This window comes from Onychostoma macrolepis, chromosome 22 (genome assembly GCF_012432095.1).
Source record: "Onychostoma macrolepis isolate SWU-2019 chromosome 22, ASM1243209v1, whole genome shotgun sequence".
NCBI lineage: Eukaryota > Metazoa > Chordata > Actinopteri > Cypriniformes > Cyprinidae > Onychostoma > Onychostoma macrolepis.
Genome location: NC_081176.1, coordinates 19,399,747 through 19,421,331, shown reverse-complemented (window position 1 = coordinate 19,421,331; position 21,585 = coordinate 19,399,747). Strand labels below are relative to the sequence as shown.

The window sequence follows — 21,585 nt, the reverse complement described above, 5'->3', positions numbered from 1 at the left end:
AAGAGCAAAAAGTTGGGCTAAGAGACTAAATTGTTTATGACAGCTTGCAGTGTTACATGTCATCGAAGCTGAGAAAAGAGCACAACACTGCAGGCAACAGGTAAATGCCGTTATCGCTGTTTTCCATGTTCGTGGAGTAAATATGTTTACATGGCTTTTTAAAAATGCCGGGTAGCTGGTGTTTTGCGTACGTTTGGCCAGTCAGCGTACACTTACATCACTGATAGTTCCTATAGAACTGTTTTAGACCCTGCTCTGAAGTAGGAGCTAATTTAGTTCCTCCAAAGGGAGTTCCTGGAACTAAAACCGTTCCCAGTTCCTGCGGTGCGAACGTGCCAAAAAGTGGGTAGTTCCACAATTAGTTTGGGTACTATGAAAAAGTTCCAGCGGCGCGAAAGGCCCTAATGAGACACCAATTATAATATACTACAACTGCATTTTAATGTTACAGGTCCTTTGTTGCACACGTATTGTGTTAAAGGGATAGTTCACCCAAAAATGAAAATTCGGCCATTAATTACTCACCCTCATGTCCTTCCAAGCCTGTAAGAACTTAATTTAACTTCAGAACACAAATTAATATATTTTTGATGAAAGAGCTTTCTGACCCTGCATAGACAGCAATGTAACTGACACATTCAAGGCCCAGAAAGGTAGTAAGGACATCGTTAAAATGCATCACAGTACTCTCATGAATGCAGGAAAAAACTGACACGGAAAAGAAGAAATTGTTGAATAAAGTTGTTATTTTTCTTTTCTTTCTGGTTGAACCACTGATTTCACATGGACTATTTTAATGATGTCCTTACTACCTTTCTGGGTCTTGAACGTGGTAGTTGCGTTTCTGTTAATTAAGGGTCAGAAAGCTCTCAGATTTAATCAAAAATATCTTAATTTGTGGTTTAAAGATGAACGAAGGTCTTACGGGTTTGGAATGGCATGAGGGTGAATAATTAATGACAGCATTTTCATTTTTGGGTGATCTATCACGTTAAAGTGGTAGCATCTAGATCAGGGATCCTCAAATGAGATCCACTGTCCTGCAGAGTTTAGCTCCAACTCTGATCAAACTCACCTGAGGATGCTAATGAATGTCTTCAGGATCATTAGAAAATCACAGGTAGGTGAGTTTGATCAGGGTTGGAGCTAAAATGTACATAAAAGTGGATCTTGCGAGCCAGCTTTGAGGATATCTGGTCTAGATAATTATTTACTTTAAACTTATGTTGTAACTTTTGGGTTTAAAACTGTTGAGGCAGCTGCATGTTTTGCCTTCCTCAACTGTTCTTTAACAGAAAAACAAAAGGTTCTTACAAAAGGTTTTTTGCCATTTTAACCGTAAAAGCTTAAGTAAATTCAAACTTCGAAAATCCACTGGAAAAAGGATGCAATTTTGGCATGCTGTTTTACAATATTATGATTTGGAATGCCAAGAACAATCTAGGTCCACACCAACAGAAGTTTATCATAATCACTTGCAGCAAATATTTCATCTGCCACATTAAATATTTAAAAGATGGACGGATTCTGATTCACCAGCTGAAAAAATAATTGTTCTTGAGGTAATTCCAAATATATTGTTCCTCTGTGACGTATAACTGGTGTGGATTTCCCCATTCTCATAGAATTAAAATAATTACAGTTATCATCCTTGGTAGGAATGGCACTTAATTCAATTTGGATATGTTTAGGATGGATAGTGTGCAAGTTGAAATGCAATGTCTATTTTGCTCATAGCTTATCTTCCTTACATCACTGTTGTTAGTACCCAAACATGGAAATTCACTGTTGTTGTTTTTTCTTTTCAGATAGAACAAACATTTACACCACGCTTTGTTTTTAACACAAACTGGTCATGTAACTTCCTTTTCTTCTTGTGTCATGCTTAAGAGCTCACTGTGAATAAATGCTGTAAACAGTTGCATTAACCTTCTACCCTTTCTTTTCCACTTCAGTCTGAGTTCTCTCAACACAGACCATCGAGCAAAAGCAGCATGTTCGCTCTTGATCTGTACCTACAGCCGCTTCCAATCGGAACAAATCAGCAGGATCCCCGTTCAAAGCTTACAGGGTCTAAACAAACAGCAAACGCTCACTGTTCACTGCTGGAGGCTTATTCAACTAAGCAGAGCCTTTGTATGCACTGACTCATTACCCGCTGAAATAAGCCAATCAATGTTACAAACACTTCAGCCAATTACTATGTAAAGCATTATGTACATAATACAGCATTCTCAAAGTTTACACAAGAAAAATGGCTAGACATATTAGCTTGACGAGACTGGAGTGTTTGCGTGAAGGATGCAATGAGCCAGATCGTGCAAATATGTAAAATTTTTCCTATTTGTATTGCTGTTTGTTTCAAAAGTCTTGACATTGAAGAGACTTCAATTGCAAATAAGCAAAATCCAGTCAGTCCACGATCATATTGGTCAATATTTCCTACAGCCAGACCAGCAAAACTTTTTAGTTGGGCTGTCACTAGTGATTATTTTGGTAATCGAGTAATTGTTGCTTATTCTGACGATTAATTGATTAATCGGATAATAAATTATATATAATAATTTTTTTTTGTGGTAAAAAATAGACTTAAGTGAACAATAGTATTTAAAATTACTTAAAATACAGTAGCAATGAGACAATTATAATTAGTTCAAATAAAGTATCTAAAACAAGTAATCATATGTTTTTTTTTCTTGAATATGTGGATATCAACACGTGTAAACTCAAATTTTGAAATCGCGATGAACAGTTAGCATATCGAGATGTATTCTCCCGTGTTAGCATAGGTTTAAAAATGGTTTACCTTAAAAATCTGATGAAATCGTGCACGTTGTTCCCAGATGAACGTTATAATAAACACAAACTCGCAACAATATGCAGAGATGGAGTTTGAGAAATAGTATTGTGTATAATTTAGTACTTATTATATTATGTTCAGTCAGAGTTGTGTTTTTCTGTATTGTTTAGATTCTTGCCTTCAAATTCGCTACAGGGCGCTAAAACCAGAAATGCTGAGCATATAATGAAAGCTATCAGAGTAAACAGCCTAATTTCAGCAGTTTAACAAATTACTGTTGCTTTTCTTTGAAATTCATGAGGCCTCATTATAGCTGTTACTATGGAAATGTAAGGGTCACTTATGTGATTCTGGCAAAGCAACAAACATTTTCTCAAGTGTTTTGCCGACTGTAGACACAAAGTGCAGCATCGCCAGGAGCTTGTGCCCAAGACCAAACCAAAATAGCAATGTGCAATTTGTTAGAGCCATATTCAGCTATCGTCATGGTTACCAGTGACATCAGGTTTTCCTTCCCTTTTTGTGTCAGAGGTCAAGCTTTTGTGTTTACAAGCAATTCTGTGCCCTGCATCCACAGTCGTTTAGAGAATTGACAGACAAACGAGAACAGGTAAATAACTTTAATCTAAAATGCATTATCATAGACAATATTGTGCAATACTGAATGGACAGTGCAATCAACCACTAAGAAGTAAAGCAGCTGATGTAAGTCTGTCATTCACAATATTTTAGCTTTATCACTGTAATAAACATCTAGAAAATGTCATGCCTAATTCTATTATTGCTTGCGAGGTCATTCAAATCGTATCAAAAATGAGTGTCTAGTGTTATGTGCATAGTAATTGGCAAAGCTAATCAGTTTTGATACTTGCTTAGATGGCAACAACTGTGAAAGTTCATTTTAATAAGCAAGCTAAGCCCAGCCAAGCTAGCCAGTTCATGCTAGCATCTGATGCATGTTTTGTCCATTATCACTTCCTCATCATCAGGTCATTGAGGGCTATTGCTAATGTGTTATACTCATTATAAGGCTAAATTAGCTTTCCTGCTTTCTTAGTGCTAATTAAAGTCACTTTTGTCTTCCCTGGGAAACAGCAAAATAAAACAAATTGAAAACCTTAAGGCTAAGCTCTGCATGCAGGGTATACTGCGAAACTAATGTCTCTGAGGAGAAAAGTTGCTTACTTTCTCAATTTAGAGATGATTGACACCTCATTTCAAGCAAGTGTGTGAAATTATACAAGCTCAATTATGCCCCGAGTTCAGCGCTAGCCTAGTTGCCTAGTAGCCTAGCAGATGTGCAAAAAGCCTTGTCTGTCAAACACAGAAGCCATGATGCTAGTACTAGTATTGTGCACTTTCAGATGCTTCTGGTGCTGTTAGCCGGTTTGGTTGTGGTTTCTTTTGGAGCCTGTGTTGACTGGACATCAGTGTTCCTGCGGAAGCAGTAGACTCCGTAGAGGCGGAACTTTTTATCAGAGAAACCTAGGTTTCGGACACCAGGTTCTGGGCCCCCGCAGCGGGCCCGAGGGTTGACGATGGGGTAACGAATGCTGCCATCTTCCACCCAGCCTGCCTCACAACGGTCCAAGAGCTGGATCTTCCATGCGGCGTATAGTTGTCCAACTTTGGCAATCACTGCGTCGTCACGTTGACATGCCTTTACTGCCTCGAGGTAGTTTACCTTTTTAAAACGTTTGAGGAAGTAAACATGTCCTGCAAGAGAAACACAATTTTATGAAAAACAACAAAAGCTGTGAGAAGACTATATAACAGCTTGCCATAAATGTCTGACTCGCTGGAGTAGCAAAGAAAGAAAAATGTTCCAGTTGAATGTTCTGTCAAAAATGCTAATGAAATTCTTCCGGAAAGTAGACATTTTACTGCGGAAAATCTTGAAATTTGGATCATGATTTCAAAGCCTGCCTTCATCGTGATGAAATAGCAATGCATTTTTGTTCAGGTCTGGCTGGGTGAGTCGAAAGAAACTAGAAAAAAGGAAAGGACAAAGAAGGAAATATTTCAGACCGCCACTTGTTTTTCAGAAGTCATTCATTGATTTTCTGTTTGTTTATGTGACGGCTGACTGTTAAGGCAGCACATTGTCTCATATTTCCCACTGGGCCATTCGCTAAATTTCCAGCAGCTGGTCAGTGTAGGGGTATTATTGAAAATTGCCCTTGCTATAAAGATTTCAGGACAAACTGTCCTCTCTAATAGCCCACTTGGGGACAAAAGAAAAGCCTTTTGGCTCTCAATGACTTGACTACGAGTGGGTCTGAAGAACTGAGCAAGTCTTGTGTACCCACTGGATCATACAACACTGGTCTGAACCAGGGCCAAAAATACAGTTTTCTTCCTGAAGACAAAATCAATTCAACTTTCAACTGTGCAAACGCCTATTATTCCCACATGGTCACAAAGTGAATCTGCACCCCAGAAGCTGTACTAAATCATAGTTTCCTTGAAATCTGATTTGATTTGGCCAATTATCCAGGAATTGATGCATTGCTCAGTTAAGACTCCTTCATTTGTGGCACTGGCACCATTTATTGGACATGTATCAAACAGAAGGCGGTGAAAGGAGAAGCAGGAGGACTTTCTTAACAGGAACCTGGTCCAACAGCCTCAGGCCTGGAAAAGATCTCTAATAAGCAATTCCACCCTAGGCAAACACTCACCGTTGAGATTCGAAGTAAAGCAAAAAGCATCATAGCGTTCGTCGTCTTTGTGCCTGTAGCCATAGTTGCGGACCCCTGGAGGGCTATCCTTGTGGCCACATTGGTCTCGAGGATGGGAGATGGGGTACTGGACCGAGCCGTCCTCTAACCACCCGGCGTTGCACCAGTCCAACCCCTCAAGCCAAGCCTTGTGGAGTTGTGTATGAGAGGCCAGAATTGCATCTTGCTGTCGGCACACTTCCTCTGCCTGGTGGTAGTTCAGCTTGTAGCGTCCGGATGGAGGGTAGTATGGGAACACCACACCTTTGAAAAATGGTTTAGAGAAGTTGGTTCAGTAGGAATATGACACTTTATTCAATCCTATTTACTACAACCAAGACCAGCTCCCTGACCTTCAAGGTCTAGATTGACAAATCCTGTGTCGTCCTCCATGTCATTGGTGACCTCACACTCGTAGCGGCCGTAGTCTTGCAAGGTGATGTTGTGAATAATAACTGAAGCATCTCCTGGCCCTGCCCGTTCCAGAGACACTCGACCAAGGTAGGAGTCAAATGCCTTCTGCTGTCGCCCCAGCGCTACAAACACGTCTTCAAACTGGAAAGCATCGGAAATCTTCGTCCATTTGATGCGGATGCGTTAGGGTCGACGTCCTCTGGTTCATGGTGGTAACGGCAGGGAAGGGTGATAGTGCCACCGCGATGAGTGACCACCTTACCTGGAGCAGTCTGGACTATCACTGCCCCTGTATCGTCCTCTAGGGAAAAAGAGAAAGAAGTTTCCACTTTAAACTATATGAATTATCATTATCAATGTGTACCTGAGAATCAGTCCCATAACTTTTGATTTCCTAGAACTATGCTAAACTTCAGAAACTTCAAGAGGGCCACATTCAAACCGAATTAGAAGTGTTGCAATTATATCTGAATATGAATTACAGTTGAATTTTTGACATTGAGACTGACTGTCAATTTGACTGGAATTTACCTTATTTTTAACTAAAACCTTCTTAAAGGTTTTGAGACTTTGCCGAAGGGTGAAAATGTACTTTGTGGAAGTGTGGAAAAGCATGCAATTTTGTGGTTTACTTTTTCATGCAATTCATATGCAAATAGGGTCATTTTCAACTCAAATACAGCCAAATCTTTTAGTATTCTTTGTGCTGTGTCCCTTTCAATTGAGTGAACTGACACGTCACATCAGTCTAAAATCTGCATATCGCATGAATATCCTTTAAAAGTGCCAATTGTAATGCAGATGCAGCCCTCTGGCTGAGTATACCTTAGCTTTACCTGTTGGGCTAAAATAAGCATCTGATCTTAAAACCAGCTAAGAAAAATTAATAACTGTGGCATTAAAAAAAGACGTTGAAAATGCTTAAATCTTCCACCTTTTCTTTTATTTCCCACAGAATCCTTTTCTTTTGTCTGAAGGCTGTTGAAAGGCACTTGAAGCATAGCTGGATCTCCAAGCCACCAAGTCTTAAAAGTGTGAAACACAGCTATCAAACAACATCTTTTCTGATAGCTATCCAAGATTTTCCGGACAGACCTCGAGGGCCGTAATCAGCTTTGACATCTGCTCATTTAAACTGTCAGCTGGATACCTGGCACTCTGAAATGTTTGTTACCACAACACCTTTTCTTTTGAAAGCAGGGTTGCCAAACATGTCCAATCATTAATTCAGCCGGAGACAGCTAAAGAACCAGTATTTCATCGGAAGCAAAGGGTCTAAACTGAAAGCAATGTCAATGTAACCACAGACTTTTTGAAACTAATTTGCAGCGGCCAAGTAAATGTTGGGACCATGCTGTTAGAAGACAGCTAGCGCAACAGCTTCAATTAAAGACCTTTTTTTCTTGCTAACATAAAAATGAATACCAAATGAAGAAAAGCAACCTAGTTGACTTGAAACTGATTATAAAGTATGTTTACCTCCAATATAAATATGCAACAACTATCAGATGTTGCATATTGCTTTAAATCCTACTTGAGCTTCGAATAGCCACTAAAATTGGGGTTCGTAAGAGATTTTCTTTTAATACCTCTGATGGACAGACACTGAACTTGCAAAGTGAGGTTATACACTGAAGATCACTCTTGTGGGTGGGTCGCAGAATATTTTTCTACAAGTAGGCGGTTGTCGGTAGGTATCATAACCTCCTTACATTTGCAGATTTGCCTTATGTACTTTGTGATCTGGGACACCTGGTATAATGTGGCACAGAAGAAGTTCTTACCCATTACATGAACCACTCTCCTCCGTCCTTTCTCCAAGTCAGCAGGGTAGGTGGTCACAAAGGGTGAAAGGAACAACAGCGTGCAGGTAATGGTTTCCAAGCACAAGATCTTAAATAATAATAAAAATTTAAAAACAACTAGAGTTTCTTCACATTGCACACAAATGAGCTTGGTTTTGTTCATTTTTGACAAAATCAGGCAATATGTGGGCTAAATCTACTGCATTTATAATACCAGCACGATGCAAATAAATGTGGTTAAGTTCAGTTTTGCAAACATTAGGTAGAGTCTAGAGTCTGTTATGGCAAAATAATCAAATTTCTGCTGTCTGAACAAAGTCATACAGTGTTGTTTTACAACATAGGCCTTTTTTTCACGTCTTCTTTTATGTAACATGATCCAGACCACACATACACACACTATGCAGCACTGACACCAGCCCAAACACATTATATATGACACAACGGAATCATACATCCTCCTCCTCCTCCTCAGCTCCCCTTACAGCATCTTTGAGCATCGCCTACCGCAATGCACTGCGCATTATCAAGGTTACCGTAGTAAGTTAAAACCCACACACATGCAGTCTGAACTCACCAACATCATGAGAGGACGCGTTTTATGTTGAGCTGGTATGAAGTTATTATTATTGCTCCAGTGTACTGATGCGCGTTCCGGCGCAGCTCTGTCCCGGTTCTGACTCGGTTTCACTGCAGATGTCTGTCGCGTCTCATCACACACACTGCTGCTGACGGTGTCAGAGCTGGAAGACTCTCTCAATTACACTAACGTTACGACTGAAAAAAAGCTGTTAGTGTTAGGCTGATATACTGTGGTAATAAAGAGAGTTGCTCGTCTTTTTACCGGACGGTGTACTTATAAGTTGTATTTTGTATAGCTAGCTTTGTTTACGGTTGCGTATGTTGCAGATTGTGCGAATTTATTCGCAAACTCAATGTTTGCAGCTTTACTCGGTAGTTTATTTAGTAACTTTGTCGTGAATATTTAAACTCAAATGACCTAAACTTACTTTTAACCACCTTTACTATTCATTATGTGAACACGCAAGTAGGTTTTGACTCTGGATATCTGATAAATAGAGTGCATTGCATCGTGAAAGTATGATAATGTGATGTCGTATCTTGTGAACAATTAATATTCATACTGTACTTGCACTAAAAGGGAGCGAAGTAGAGTTTCGTACTTGTCTTCAGTACTAGCATACTAGCCGTAGTGCACAGGATGGGGAATTAGCTCAGATGGTAGAGCGCTCGCTTAGCATGCGAGAGGTAGCGGGATCGATGCCCGCATTCTCCAAAGCTTTTATTGTTTTCTTCTGCTCTAAAAGTCATCATTACATTTTAATTTAGCACTTAGTGACTGCTCGTAAGTATTTATAAGACACTGAGACTAAAATGTCTAGACTTTGCGAAGTAATTTATGCAAGAAGCCATTTAGTATGCTAGGCTAAGTATAACTAATGCACTAGCCTAGATGAAGATTTGCAAAGGCGGATAACTCCTTCATGTTGTTATTGTGCTGGTTAGCTGTATTTCTTTAGTTATTATTATTTAATCAAAACAACCAAACTGTCGTTTTATAATTAATTTTATCTGTTGTCTAAAAAATTATCTGTTAACTATGAGTTATCTGTTTTTGCAAATGAACACTTCAATTGTGTTTGTAGCGTCCGTTTTTTTTTTTTTTTTTTTATTGAGCAATTTTACACAATATTGCAATTAATTACAATATATTTTGTTTTTCCATTCAAAGCTTGACTTCTCCTTTATTAATACTAGTTTAGTATGTTTTTGTTACAGTATTTGGTACATATTTGTTATATTTTGGAGTGATTATTATAGACTATTTAAAGTGATCCTTTGACAGATATTTTGAATAATTTTGAGTTGTCACGTTTTAAGAGTTATACATTACATTATTGCCCAAAACATCATTTTTGTATGTTAAATTCTGCATTTTTACAGTTTCTTAAATCTTTAAAAGTTTCAGTTGTGTTGAAAAGCAAATAATAGGCTGTTTAATGGCCTATTCATTTCATTGTGACAACTATTGTTGTCAGTATGTGTTCAATGAACCGTAGCAATAATTTTCAATATTTTTAACTGACTTTTAAAAATAAACCGAACCTGAGAAATATTCACTGGAGGAGAAAGGCGCTAATTACCCCTAGTCTCCCCTATACTAAAATATTTAATATAATACATTATGACCTCCACTATGTTAACACTGAAATGAAATTATCCGCTAGGCTAGCTTGACAGATTTCTGTACTAATTCCACTGGAACTGATTTAATGCCACACAGAGCGCTGTTTGTGTGTGCAAGCAGAAATTTTGTGCATTGCTCCTCATCAGCATGAAAAAGCTGCTGAGCAAGGATTGCTTTTAAGGTTAGTAGTTGTAGAACTCAACCCTGCTGACTTGATCATGTACATACAGCGTATCCAGATGAAGATCTTGTAGGATAATATTTTATTACCTATGAGACCAGTCAGTTATTCAAGAGAAAGTTCTGGCACGTTACATTTAAGATTTGTGTGGAATAGATGGATAGAACTAGGAAAATACACCGGAATAAGAGACCTCTGGTTGCAGCAGATGAGATTTTTACAGTGAAGGACAGAAGGCTAATAAACTACGGTGTTAAAGGTCTTGTTTTGTCAAGACCGGTAGAACAAGCCATGGTTTAATGATCCCAGCTTCATGCAATTTAGAGTTGTTTTTCTCATGAGGAATTCAGTAACAGCCGTAGCTCTGGCAACTGACACAATCAAAACGTTTCAAAAGCAAGGTCCTGTAACCTACGTGATTACCAAATTAACAGGAACCCACTGGAACACAGTTTAATACAATTTTAAATGCACTCTTTCTAAAGGAATAGTAAGTAAATGATGACGGAACTATCCCTTCAAGGTCAATGTTTTTGTTTTTCTCAATCGATTTAACTTAATTTCTTCTCATTGTTAGTTTGGCCCACAGGTGCGATGGAGAGGAAGTAGTCCGGCTCTCGTTTGCAACGCAGGGCGAGCAGTACAGGACCGGCCGCATACAGCAGGTTGAGGAGGAGGACGGGCGCCAGGGTCGTGACGGGAGTCCTGTACATTTCTGCAGTGCGTGGGTGCAGCGACGCTCCAATATGAGACCACTGGCACTGTGGTGGACAGAAGCACAATATGTTGTTTTTGTGGGTGAGAGTTTTGTTTAATCGATAAGACAGTTGTCACCTGGTAAATGAAAAAACGGGTGAAAAAATACACTAAATTGAGGGAAGGACTTTTTCTAACCACAAGCCGAGAGCTGGAGTTCTAACCATGCCTGTTTATGATACTGTTTGCGAATGTTCATTGGAACTATGATTTCAGGAAACACTGAATCATTGGACTATGTTGGTAATGTCGAAACTTGCGACCGTGGTTGGCTAACAACATGGTTGGCTATCGCACCCCATAGCACCCACATACCAACACAAATACTAGCACTGTGGCTGCAAGTTCTCTACAGCCAAACACCACTCATATTCCCTAATGAAATGCAAGAATCTAGTTTTATATTGTAATTTTGTAAAGTTCAATGATAAGGGCACAATGAGGTCTCATCCAAGACCTTGTAATGTACTTTAGAGGCCTCTGCCTGTGGGTAAGCAGAGATGAATAGACCGCAATGACGTCCTCTCAGCTTTGAGGAGGCGTTCATTAGTATGTCGAGCTGGAGATCTACAGTGAAACTCCAGTGAAGTCCTGTTCTACTGGAGGTCTTTGATTAGGAATGCTGACTGCTCAGGCCTCATACTGGGAATTAAAGGGGTGCTGGATGAGCTTCTTCAGACCAAGGCTTTGATTGTGGTACTGTTTGATGGTGCCTTTCTATAACATCAGCATACAGTAGACAGAAATCTCTAGATTTTGCCAGAAACTATGGAGGAAATACAGTATACCTCAATGGCTGTTTCTAACTTGAACCTTAGACATAGAATTTACAATTTCTAACAGATGTTTTCTTGCTTTCTTCTCACAGCTTTGACTCGGTATTGGGGAAGTTTTTCATGTCTTACCTGTAAAATGGCACCTGCAAAATATACCGTCCAATCAAGCATCCAAGTGCAGCCAGGTGTGCAAAGCCCATATGCAAATGAACCCAGCATTGGAAGCGCATGGAACAGGAGCAGCAACATCTGGAGACGAAAAGACATCGTGCAACAAGTATTATTTCAATCTGTGTGTCAACACTACACGCCTTGCCTCTACACACCAGTGCTTTGATGGCAAATTAATGCAGTCCAACTCAATCCCCAAGGGCACCAGCGCTGCCGCAGCAATGCACTCCCGCTGAATACAGATCGGCCCGACTGCATTGAGTTCACACAATCATTCATACTTATTGATGCTTAAAAACACAAACATGGTCGCATTACCCACGATTAGACCCTAAACAGAGCCTGGTTGTGTTGCACAACACGTGGCGTCTTTCAAGAAAGTTATAACAACTGTGAAAATCATGTTTGCCCAGGAATTCAGATACATCTTTAGAGAATTTATTTTTATTGCTTGATTTTAAATATCATATACAATGGTACTGAAGGTTATTTATTTTAGTAAATATTCATGATTTTGTTTTTCACAAATACTTATTAATATATATATATATATATATATATATATATATATATATATATATATATAACTATAAATAACTAAAATAACTAAAATGTATCTGTGTAATTACTTATTTTATATGTATATCAAGTTACAAATAAATATTTTAATACATCATTTTGTTTCACACACACACACAACATATGTATATATATGGGATATGTGTATATATATATATATATATATATATATATTGAAGTGTGTTTATAAGTTTATAGAATTATAGTTAATTTAATTTATTATAGTTCAGTTTATTTATTGTGTATTAAATGTGTGTGTGTGTGTGTATTACTATGTGTAATTAAAAATTACTTATATAACCTATAATCTAATATAAATATAGAAAAACAGCTATTTAGGTATAAATGTAAATAATGATTAATAAAATGAAAATTCAAACATAAAAAATGGTAATAAATACCATCTATTTAATATTTTATTACAAAATAAATAATAACTAATAAAATTAAAATGCTAACTAATATTTTAATATTTATAACAAAGTATTACACAAATAGTATATATATATATATATATATATATATATATATAAAATACTATAATATATATTATACATTTAAAATAAAATATTAAATATATGTCATTTTATAGATAAAATAATATACATTATTGTTTTATATATAAAGTAAGCACTTTCAATTATGCGTTGCAAATAGAATCGAATCAGTCACAGATGTTGAATTGGAATTTGAGTAGAAACATTAAAAGGAATTTACCCTGCCCTATACATACTATATAAATATTCTCACCAGCACCTGGGCGTCCCTGAGTGCACAGGTATTATGCGATCGATGCAGGTTTCTGTCCTCTGTACAGACATATGTGTTGGTGCGCCCTCGTTCCTTATCAAACACATTACCACACATGTCACACTCTCTCCTTGTTTGAGTTGATGGAGGGGCTCAGCCAGGACTCATGGGTAGGATTAGCTTATCAAGTCACAGCACATCTCCTGCCTGATCGATGGGCCACCATTGTGCCAGGGTTCCAGCTAGAACAAGGACTTTTGATAACCTATTGACCAAGCTAAAACCCCAGTCTAAACAAAAACAAGGGTACCCTCGATACCTTTGTGCTCGGGCTGAGACAGAGGGGATATTGTTGGACTACCCAAGGTGACAATAAGCCACCCACCTTATTGAGTGCTAATGATGAGTAATACCTATCTAGAAGGTACCATACAGTCATTTAGAGGAGCTTAATGCTATAAAGCTTTGGGTATTAAGAAGCAAAGTGGGCTGAATGTGCTGAATGTGTTGGCCTGAAACTGACTGAATGTGATTACTTGAGAGTATGTGAATATGTACTCACCATAACTTTGGGGAAGCCCACAGGATCCTTCAGATATGGTTCATACTCTGTCACATATATGTTGAGGATTTCTAACGGGCAATCAAGAACGGCCTATATGGAGAAAGATATGAGTTTCTTTGTCCCAACAGATTTTGGCTGAATTATAAGCAAGCGTATGGTGAGCACCAATTTACCAATCCTCTAAAGATAGTGAATCCCATGGCGGCCACTAGATAAACCACGAAGAGAAGATCCAGGGGGCGCCAGATCAAGGCTTTTTTCTGCTCACGTTCCGCCTGATGGATACAAGCACCATGTTACTGATTCTGTAGAGAAAATACTAACCACTTACCAAGGTCAACGGTGTCTGATTCTTCACCTTGGATGCTCCCACAAGAGGCATATCCCTTGACCTGGAGAACAAGGAAACTGCTCCCCATATGGGCACCAACAGAAACGGCATGTTGAGCCAGAAGGCAGGATGGATCTCGGAGCCATATTTACCTGCATATAAAACGTATTTGAGAAGCATCTCATGTACTGTTCAGCAGGAATTTGTGATCGTTTATTTACTTTGACTCACCAACCACGATTCCAGGTACAAACACAATCATGTTGGCACACAGCGATCCAGCCCAGAAAAGACCCAATGTGCGGTATTGTTGCCTGGGATGATAGGAAACACTAATTTAGGAAAATCCACCTCCTTTTAAACATCATAGCATGTACTTTCATGTCATGTTCTTGCCAGATAGTGTCAAAACGTTATTTCAACTTGATCCAATCCTTTGAATAAAACCTCTTAACATAGATGTTACAACATGAAACAACCTTTAAAAAATGGCAGACTATACATCTCATTTACATCTTTGACTAGGGTACTGAATAGCGTACAGAGTAGACATAATTTACAAACCTGTTTGACATGCGGTGTATTAGCATCAGGTAGAGGATGAAGTGCACTATACCATCCCAGTAGCACATCATGATAGCATACGGCGTGCCAAGATACGGCTCCCCCTGGAGAACCAGCAATACCATCGTCAGACAGGTTCAGACTGATCGATAACATCAACTCTGCTTTTCTTCATGATACTGACCGTTTTCTGGTAGAACTCCATGAACCCTGACGTGAAGCCATCGTATTCTAGAGCGCTCGTGAGGTCAATGACACACATGAAGGAAAACTCTGCAAAAACTGAACAAAAAAAGATATTAACAGTCTTTTCTTTTGTTTAGTGATCAAATGTATGTGCTTTAGAAGTTGTAGTGTATGTTATGTAAGTGAGACAATTCATTGCGGCTTTCCCATTTTTACTTTTGGTCCCCTGATAGTTCGATATCTTGATAGAATACTCGATTCTGACTGGTCGATTGTGTGTGGTCCTATGGAATACTTGATTCTGATTGGTCAATTTTGTACGGTTCTATGGAATACTGGATTCTGATTGGTCAATTTTGTACGGTTCTATGGAATACTTGATTCTGATTGGTCAATTTTGTACGGTTCTATGGAATACTGGATTCTGATTGGTCAATTTTGTACGGTTCTATGGAATACTCAATTCTGATTGGCTCATGGTGACATTCAGTGGTCTCATATTTCTGATAAGTCAGTGAAAATGGAGAATTTCAATAGCAATGCTGTACTGTATATCAGTTCTCTTGGTTGACTGTTTTTTAGGCTACATTGTATACTCATTTTTAGATAATATACAGGTCATGCAATAAGTGGAATATTGTACAGTAAGTCACATTATTGGATGGTTATATATTTTCCACATATTCTAATGTAACGTATTTTTAACTTTATGCAAAACTGGCCTGAAATCAAACAATAGAACATTTTCTTGCTCAGAAAGTGACAAACTGCTCTTGTCTATAATGAAAGAGAAATTTTCATTTACTTTGTTCAGTTATAATTGCAGGCTTTGCAAGAAAACGCATCTCTCCCTAGTGGGATTATGAGCTCGGCTTCATTGGCGCTTTCGAAACGCTGAATTGAAATGTTTTCATCTTTAAATCTAAGCCTTCCATGATGTGCCGAGAAAAAAATCTCACTAATAAGATGTTGCAGCATTCAGCTACCCTATCAAGAGTTAACTAGTCCACCTTTATTCTCGCTGTCTTTATTAAAAAGATTTCACTCTTACCGGCTATTGATTTCTGGCAAGGTGGAAGAGGATAATGATATCTGCTAGTGGAGGCGTGAACAAGAAATTTATATTTGGAGCCATGTGGTGGTTTTTTTTCAGGTTTAAAGTGCAGCTGTGCCAAAAGGGCACTTTGCGGATACAGCGAATACCCCATGTGGCATTTCCTAAGCGTCTCGGTGACAAATAATGAGTGGCAGGGGACATGAAGAAGGAAAATTCTTAAGCATGGAGGCAAAAATAATGACTGTAAATGTCACCACTGAAAGCTCAGACACAGGATTTAACGGAATAGTTCACCTAGACATGAAAAATCTGTCATCATTTACTTCACCCTCATGTCGTTCCAAAACCATACGACTTCATTGGAGCACAATGGAGAAGTTTAGGGGAATGTTCACGCTGCTCTTTTTCATATAGATAAAAAGTGAGCTGTAAAGCTCAAAGAAGCTAGACATGATGGTAAGTAGCCTAACTGATAAATTTCAATTTAGGTGAAGTATTTCTTTAATAATCTTCTTTTCCGAGCGAAGTTTTCAAGATGGAATTCATAGCGTGGGTGTAAAAGTAAAGACAGGTGTGTTATTGTAACAAATACTTTTCTTGTATCCAATTTCATGGTTGGATTGCTAGACTAGATATTGTCCAGTGCAATTCTTCTAGCATCCACGAGTATCTGACTGACAGCTTCTTAGATATAATGGCTCAATGAGAAGTGCTCTATTGCCATCCGCTGAGCACAGATGCACAGTCTGATACTGATGTTCTCACGCTCCGTCTTTCTCGCTTCCCTTTCTCTCCCCGAGCCCTTTTAATCCATAGGGGTCTTGGTTTAGTTTACCTGCATTACAGGTGCGATAATGGAATTATCGTCTCCTTTATCACGGCGGGGTGAAATGACATGCTGTGCTAGATGACATTGTCACCTCTCAGTCACTCTAACCCATAATAACACTGCTATCTTAAGCTGAATTTCTATCATTACATTGCAAAAGCTCACATTTTTCTATTGTGTCCTAATACGAAGCAGACTGGCAATGCACAAGAGTTTGCGTTTATTGATTTGGGTGTTTCACTTTGTGTTTCCTCAGCTAAAGGCACTTTTGAAACTAACCTCTCAAAAAGCGTATTGTTTTCAGATTAGTTTTTTAGTTTGTCCACAAATAGTGGACATACCATGGGTCACAGAAGAACATTTTGGTGGGGGAAATGGCAATTCCCCCCCCCTTTTTTTTTTCGGAAAATTGTGCAGGTGTCACCACAACTTCCACTGGTTTTTGTGTAAACGTCCCTGAACCTTTAATACAGTGAGAGAAAATGTCAATGAAATGCCAGTGTCTCCATTCCACCGATACTAATGAGTTTAAATTGCCTCATTCAGTGCAGCAACAAAACAATTAAAGGGATAGTTAAACCAAAAATGAAAATTCTGTCATTAATTACTCAGCCGTTTCAAACTCGTAAGACCTTCGTTCATCTTCACAGAAACACAACAGACATGTTCAAGACTCAGAAAGGTATGCACGTCTCATGAACTCGCATTTAAAACTGACATGGAGAAGAGGAAATTGTTGAATAAAATCATTATTTTTGTTTGCTTTGCGCACAAAATATTCTCGCAGCTCTATAACATTACGGTTGAACCACTGATGGTCTATTTTAACGATGTCCTTTCTACCTTTCTGATCCTTGAACATGGTAGTTGCATTGCTGTCTATGCAGGTACATAGGACTTGATCATATTACTGATCAGCTGTCATTTATTTATTTGAGGGTCAGAAAGAAATGAGGATATGCTGCATATTTCACACTGTAAAAAGTGAAAATTGACTTAACTTAAAAAAATTGAGGAAACCTGTTGCCTTAAAATTATTAAGTACATAATTTTTTTTTTTTTAAAGTTAAGTGAACTTGACAATTCAATTAACTTATTTTTTTTATTTATCATTTACTTAAAACTTTTAAGGCAACGGGTTTCTTCAATTTTTTTAAGTTAAGTCAACTTATCACTTTTTACAGTGCAAGAGTTAGCCAATCAAATCAGCATCAGAGCTCATACCGTAGAACAAGGGATCTTTCGGAGGATTGTAGCGAGTAGCGAGGTAGACCAAGAAGAACACCGCCACAAGAACAGCCACCCCAATTTCCAGAATAACCACTGGCCTGTAAATGCAAAATATTATGAATATGAGTGAACATAATATCAGATTCAACTTGCTGTGTCTGGCCATAGTCTTTAAATAGTCTAAAAAAAAATGGCTGCGGGACACGGTCAGATTTCTGCCTGTCTATCTTTTTGCGTATTTTTACATTTACGTTTTTGAGTTCGCAGTTGTTCACGATTTCTCTTCTGACAACACCGACATACAACGACAAGTGTTTTAAAGGAAAGACAGAAAAAAATAGTAAGAATGAGGAAAATTAAGAGGCCAAAAAGCGAAGGGATCAAAAAAGAAACGTTGAAAAAGATTTTCACCACTAGAGGGCGCTAAAAGCTTGAACACGCTTGAAACAGACCTTTTTTTTTAACAAGTATACCTATTATTGTTACTATTATCATAGTAGCATTGATAAGTATTAAATATTTAATCAAGAATATGCCCTTCAAACCTATCTTAAAGGACGCCATACTTTAATAAATTGTTTTCTGATTAATTTTGCATAGCGGCTTGTCCCCAATTACTACACACCTATGTGTATTCGGCCATTTTCTTTCCTGTCTTCAGTAAGTGAGCAGAGATGAATGGTTTGGCAGAGAGAACTGTAATTATTCCAACACCCAGAGCACCAAATGAGATGGGGGAGCACATGACAACCATCCTGCCTTTCTGAGACATGATTACTGTTGTATGAGGAGCTATTCAGACAGAGAGCATGTCTTATTCTCAACATGAGAGTGAATACAGCCTCCAACAGAAACCATAGTTGTTTAAAATGAATAAATGTTGGCGTAGAAGTACAGTGAAATAGCACTTTTCAATGACCTTTCTTGATAATTGGACTATTTTTATTGTTAAATATATATAGGACTATATATATATATAATTTACATTTATGCATTTAGCAGACGCTTTTATCCAAAGCAACTTACATTGCATTCAAGTTACAGTTTTTTTACAGTTTTTTTTTTTATCAGCTCTTGCTTTCCCTGGGAATCGAACCCATGATCCTGGCGTTGCTAGCGCCATGCTCTACTATTTAAGCTACAGGAAAGCTGTATATATATATATATATGTATATATATTAGTGCTGTCAAAATTAGCACGTTAATGCAGGCGATTAATTTTTTCAGTTTAACGTGTTAAAAATATTTAACACCGTTAACGCAGGGGCGGGGCTAGTGTTGGCCACCCCACTCATAACTGCTGCCTCTGTCTCTTTTTTCTTGCTAAGAAGTGTATTTATTTAGTCACAGAAAGTCTTTACGAGCACATCAAACAGGAGAAGTTTCAGACGCGCACTCCACTTCACCTCAGCGCCAGGCGCGAGTCAAACGAGCTGTAGCCTTTATCATATCAGCAGCGGCAGCTCTTAAAAAACAGCACCCAAAATAACCTATTAACCCAGCTGCTGTGATGTCTGTTCATCAAAGAAAAAAGAAAAAAAAGAGGAAATCCATAACATTTAGGCCTATAGCTTTAAGGATTGATCTATATTTAATTTAGAATTTAGTGTTTGATAACTTTATTCAATTTCTGCATGTGTCCTACTTGCTGAAGGGCAAAGGTGGCTAAATATGACATTTGTTATAATGGGTTTATGTGAAGATTGTTTAAAGTTCACTTAAATTAGAAGTTACTTTATTAAAGTCCAATAAATATTAAAATTGATAGCTCTCAATTATACTGTAATGTTGAATGGCAATGGTCAAATATTAGGAAAAAAAGAATATTGGTATCAGTGATACTGGCCTTCAGTAATAAAAAAAGATGTCATTAAACGACATTTTTCTACATTCATTTGAACATTAAATGTGAAATTATTACAATATAAAAGTATATTTAAAAAGTTTAATGTTAGGTGGGATTAATTGCGATTAATCGCGATTAGTTTCAGAAAAAACCTGCAATTAATTAGTTAATTTTTTAATCGATTGACAGCACTATATATATATATATATATATATATATAAAATGCATAATATAAATATGCATAATATAAACATGGAAATATTTTCAAAATATATACTGTATGTGTATGTATTTATATATACATAATAAGTATACACATATATTATGGAAACAAAACTTTTATTTTGAATGCGATTATTCGCGATTAATCATTTTACAGCACTAATATATATATATATATATATACTGTATATATTTATATATAGCTTATTTAATTTTTAAAAGTTTATATATATATATATATATATATATATATATATATATATATATATATATATATATAATTTACATCAATTATGAACCATTTCAGCTGATTCATTAAAAATAACTGACTCAAAAGAATGATTCTGCAATCAGGCATAGTTTACCTTTGACCTTCAGTTTAAGAATTACAGAAACTCCAAATGAAAATGTTGCAGACTGCAATTTCAATCTCAGGCAGTCATATTTCTGTTCAAATTTAAATTGGCCTCTTTTTGTGATTTTAAGACCAGCCTGGGGAGTGGGGATGCGCACACAAATGTCTTAGTCTTCCAAGCGTGGTGTATAATTTTCTTGGCTTGTACTGCTTTGGAGCTCCTACATCATTTAAATGGGTGTAATGTTGTGAATTTAATATTTTGTTTTTGTCAGGCTGCCATTTCTACAATAATAATTACAATAAACCTATTGTTTTTCTATCAATAAAAGCAGTATCTTGAGAACAAATCAATTACATTGTGTTTTTACGTTTTTGTGAAAGTGATAGCATATATGCTTTAAATCAATGTCTGACTGTTATTTTGTGAATAATACCATATGCTTTCACTGCCCTCAAGTGGAAAAGAAAAAGAAATAAGAGACATTTGAGTAATAATCTTCAAAGATCACCATATTTAATCACGCAAAATTTATTCTACAACTATTCTTTTAATTATCCTTGTAATATAATCTGTTTTCCACAATATCTAAAAAGAGTCAAATTTAAACAACAGGGCTGCTATTAAACAAATGCAATTAATGGGACCAAAGAGGTTACTTTTAAAATTATTAACACTTTAGGCAAATTTTTGTGCTTTTTGATAAGAAAAAAGCCTTATTAGCCTTATACGTTACAAGAATACTCACTCTTGAAATGCTGGAACATTGTTCATAGTGTAAAGGACACCAAGAGCCGTCAGGGAAAATAGAAAAATGCATATCTCCTGTACCATGATGTTCACTATTCAGTTAGTTATTCAATCCAAGGCTCCACAGAAGATAATCTACAAGTTGTTAGAGTAAGATTAACAATATTAGTGTTCAATATATCTTGAAAGTCTTGGGGACTTTGCAAGTCAATAAATATTATGCAGGTCTCTTGTGTTATAGTCGAAAATAAACATCTACTTACCAAGGACACCCTCTCCAAAAATTGTGCATAACCCAATTTACAGTGGCGCTGTGGGGGCCGTGTTATTGTGGGAGAATAATCGAGCCAAACAAAGGCGCTTTTGGAAAAGTACATAATTTGATTTTGTCATACATTTACATAATCGTGTTTACTTTTGGTCTAATTTGTCAAATGCCTGTGTGCCAAATAAGGAAAGCTCTGCCAAAGCTGCGACAGGCAAAGAGG

General features: G+C 37.4%; 2 protein-coding genes and 1 non-coding gene across 3 annotated transcripts; 1 reads left to right on the top strand and 2 right to left on the bottom strand.

Moving 5' to 3' along the window:
• Positions 1-3,405: 3,405 nt before the first annotated feature.
• On the bottom strand, positions 3,406-8,835 carry hapln4 (hyaluronan and proteoglycan link protein 4). The gene is given in 6 exon segments (XM_058761693.1): positions 3,406-4,516; positions 5,482-5,784; positions 5,874-6,119; positions 6,122-6,235; positions 7,719-7,827; positions 8,317-8,835. Coding segments are annotated over 6 exon segments (1,137 nt in total). The 5' UTR covers positions 8,326-8,835; the 3' UTR covers positions 3,406-4,160.
• A 128-nt stretch (positions 8,836-8,963) lies between these two features.
• Positions 8,964-9,036, top strand: trnaa-agc (transfer RNA alanine (anticodon AGC)). Its single transcript has one exon. It is a non-coding gene; the product is annotated as a tRNA-Ala (tRNA).
• Positions 9,037-10,680: 1,644 nt separating this feature from the next.
• tm6sf2b (transmembrane 6 superfamily member 2b) lies at positions 10,681-19,951 on the bottom strand. The gene is made up of 9 exons (XM_058761695.1): positions 17,918-19,951; positions 14,806-14,903; positions 14,622-14,725; positions 14,289-14,371; positions 14,085-14,209; positions 13,900-14,001; positions 13,724-13,816; positions 11,791-11,910; positions 10,681-10,890 (listed from the first exon to the last, which is right to left on the bottom strand). The coding sequence occupies exons 1-9, from the start codon at positions 18,087-18,089 to the stop codon at positions 10,681-10,683; spliced, it is 1,107 nt and encodes a 368-aa protein (XP_058617678.1). The 5' UTR covers positions 18,090-19,951.
• Positions 19,952-21,585: the final 1,634 nt, after the last annotated feature.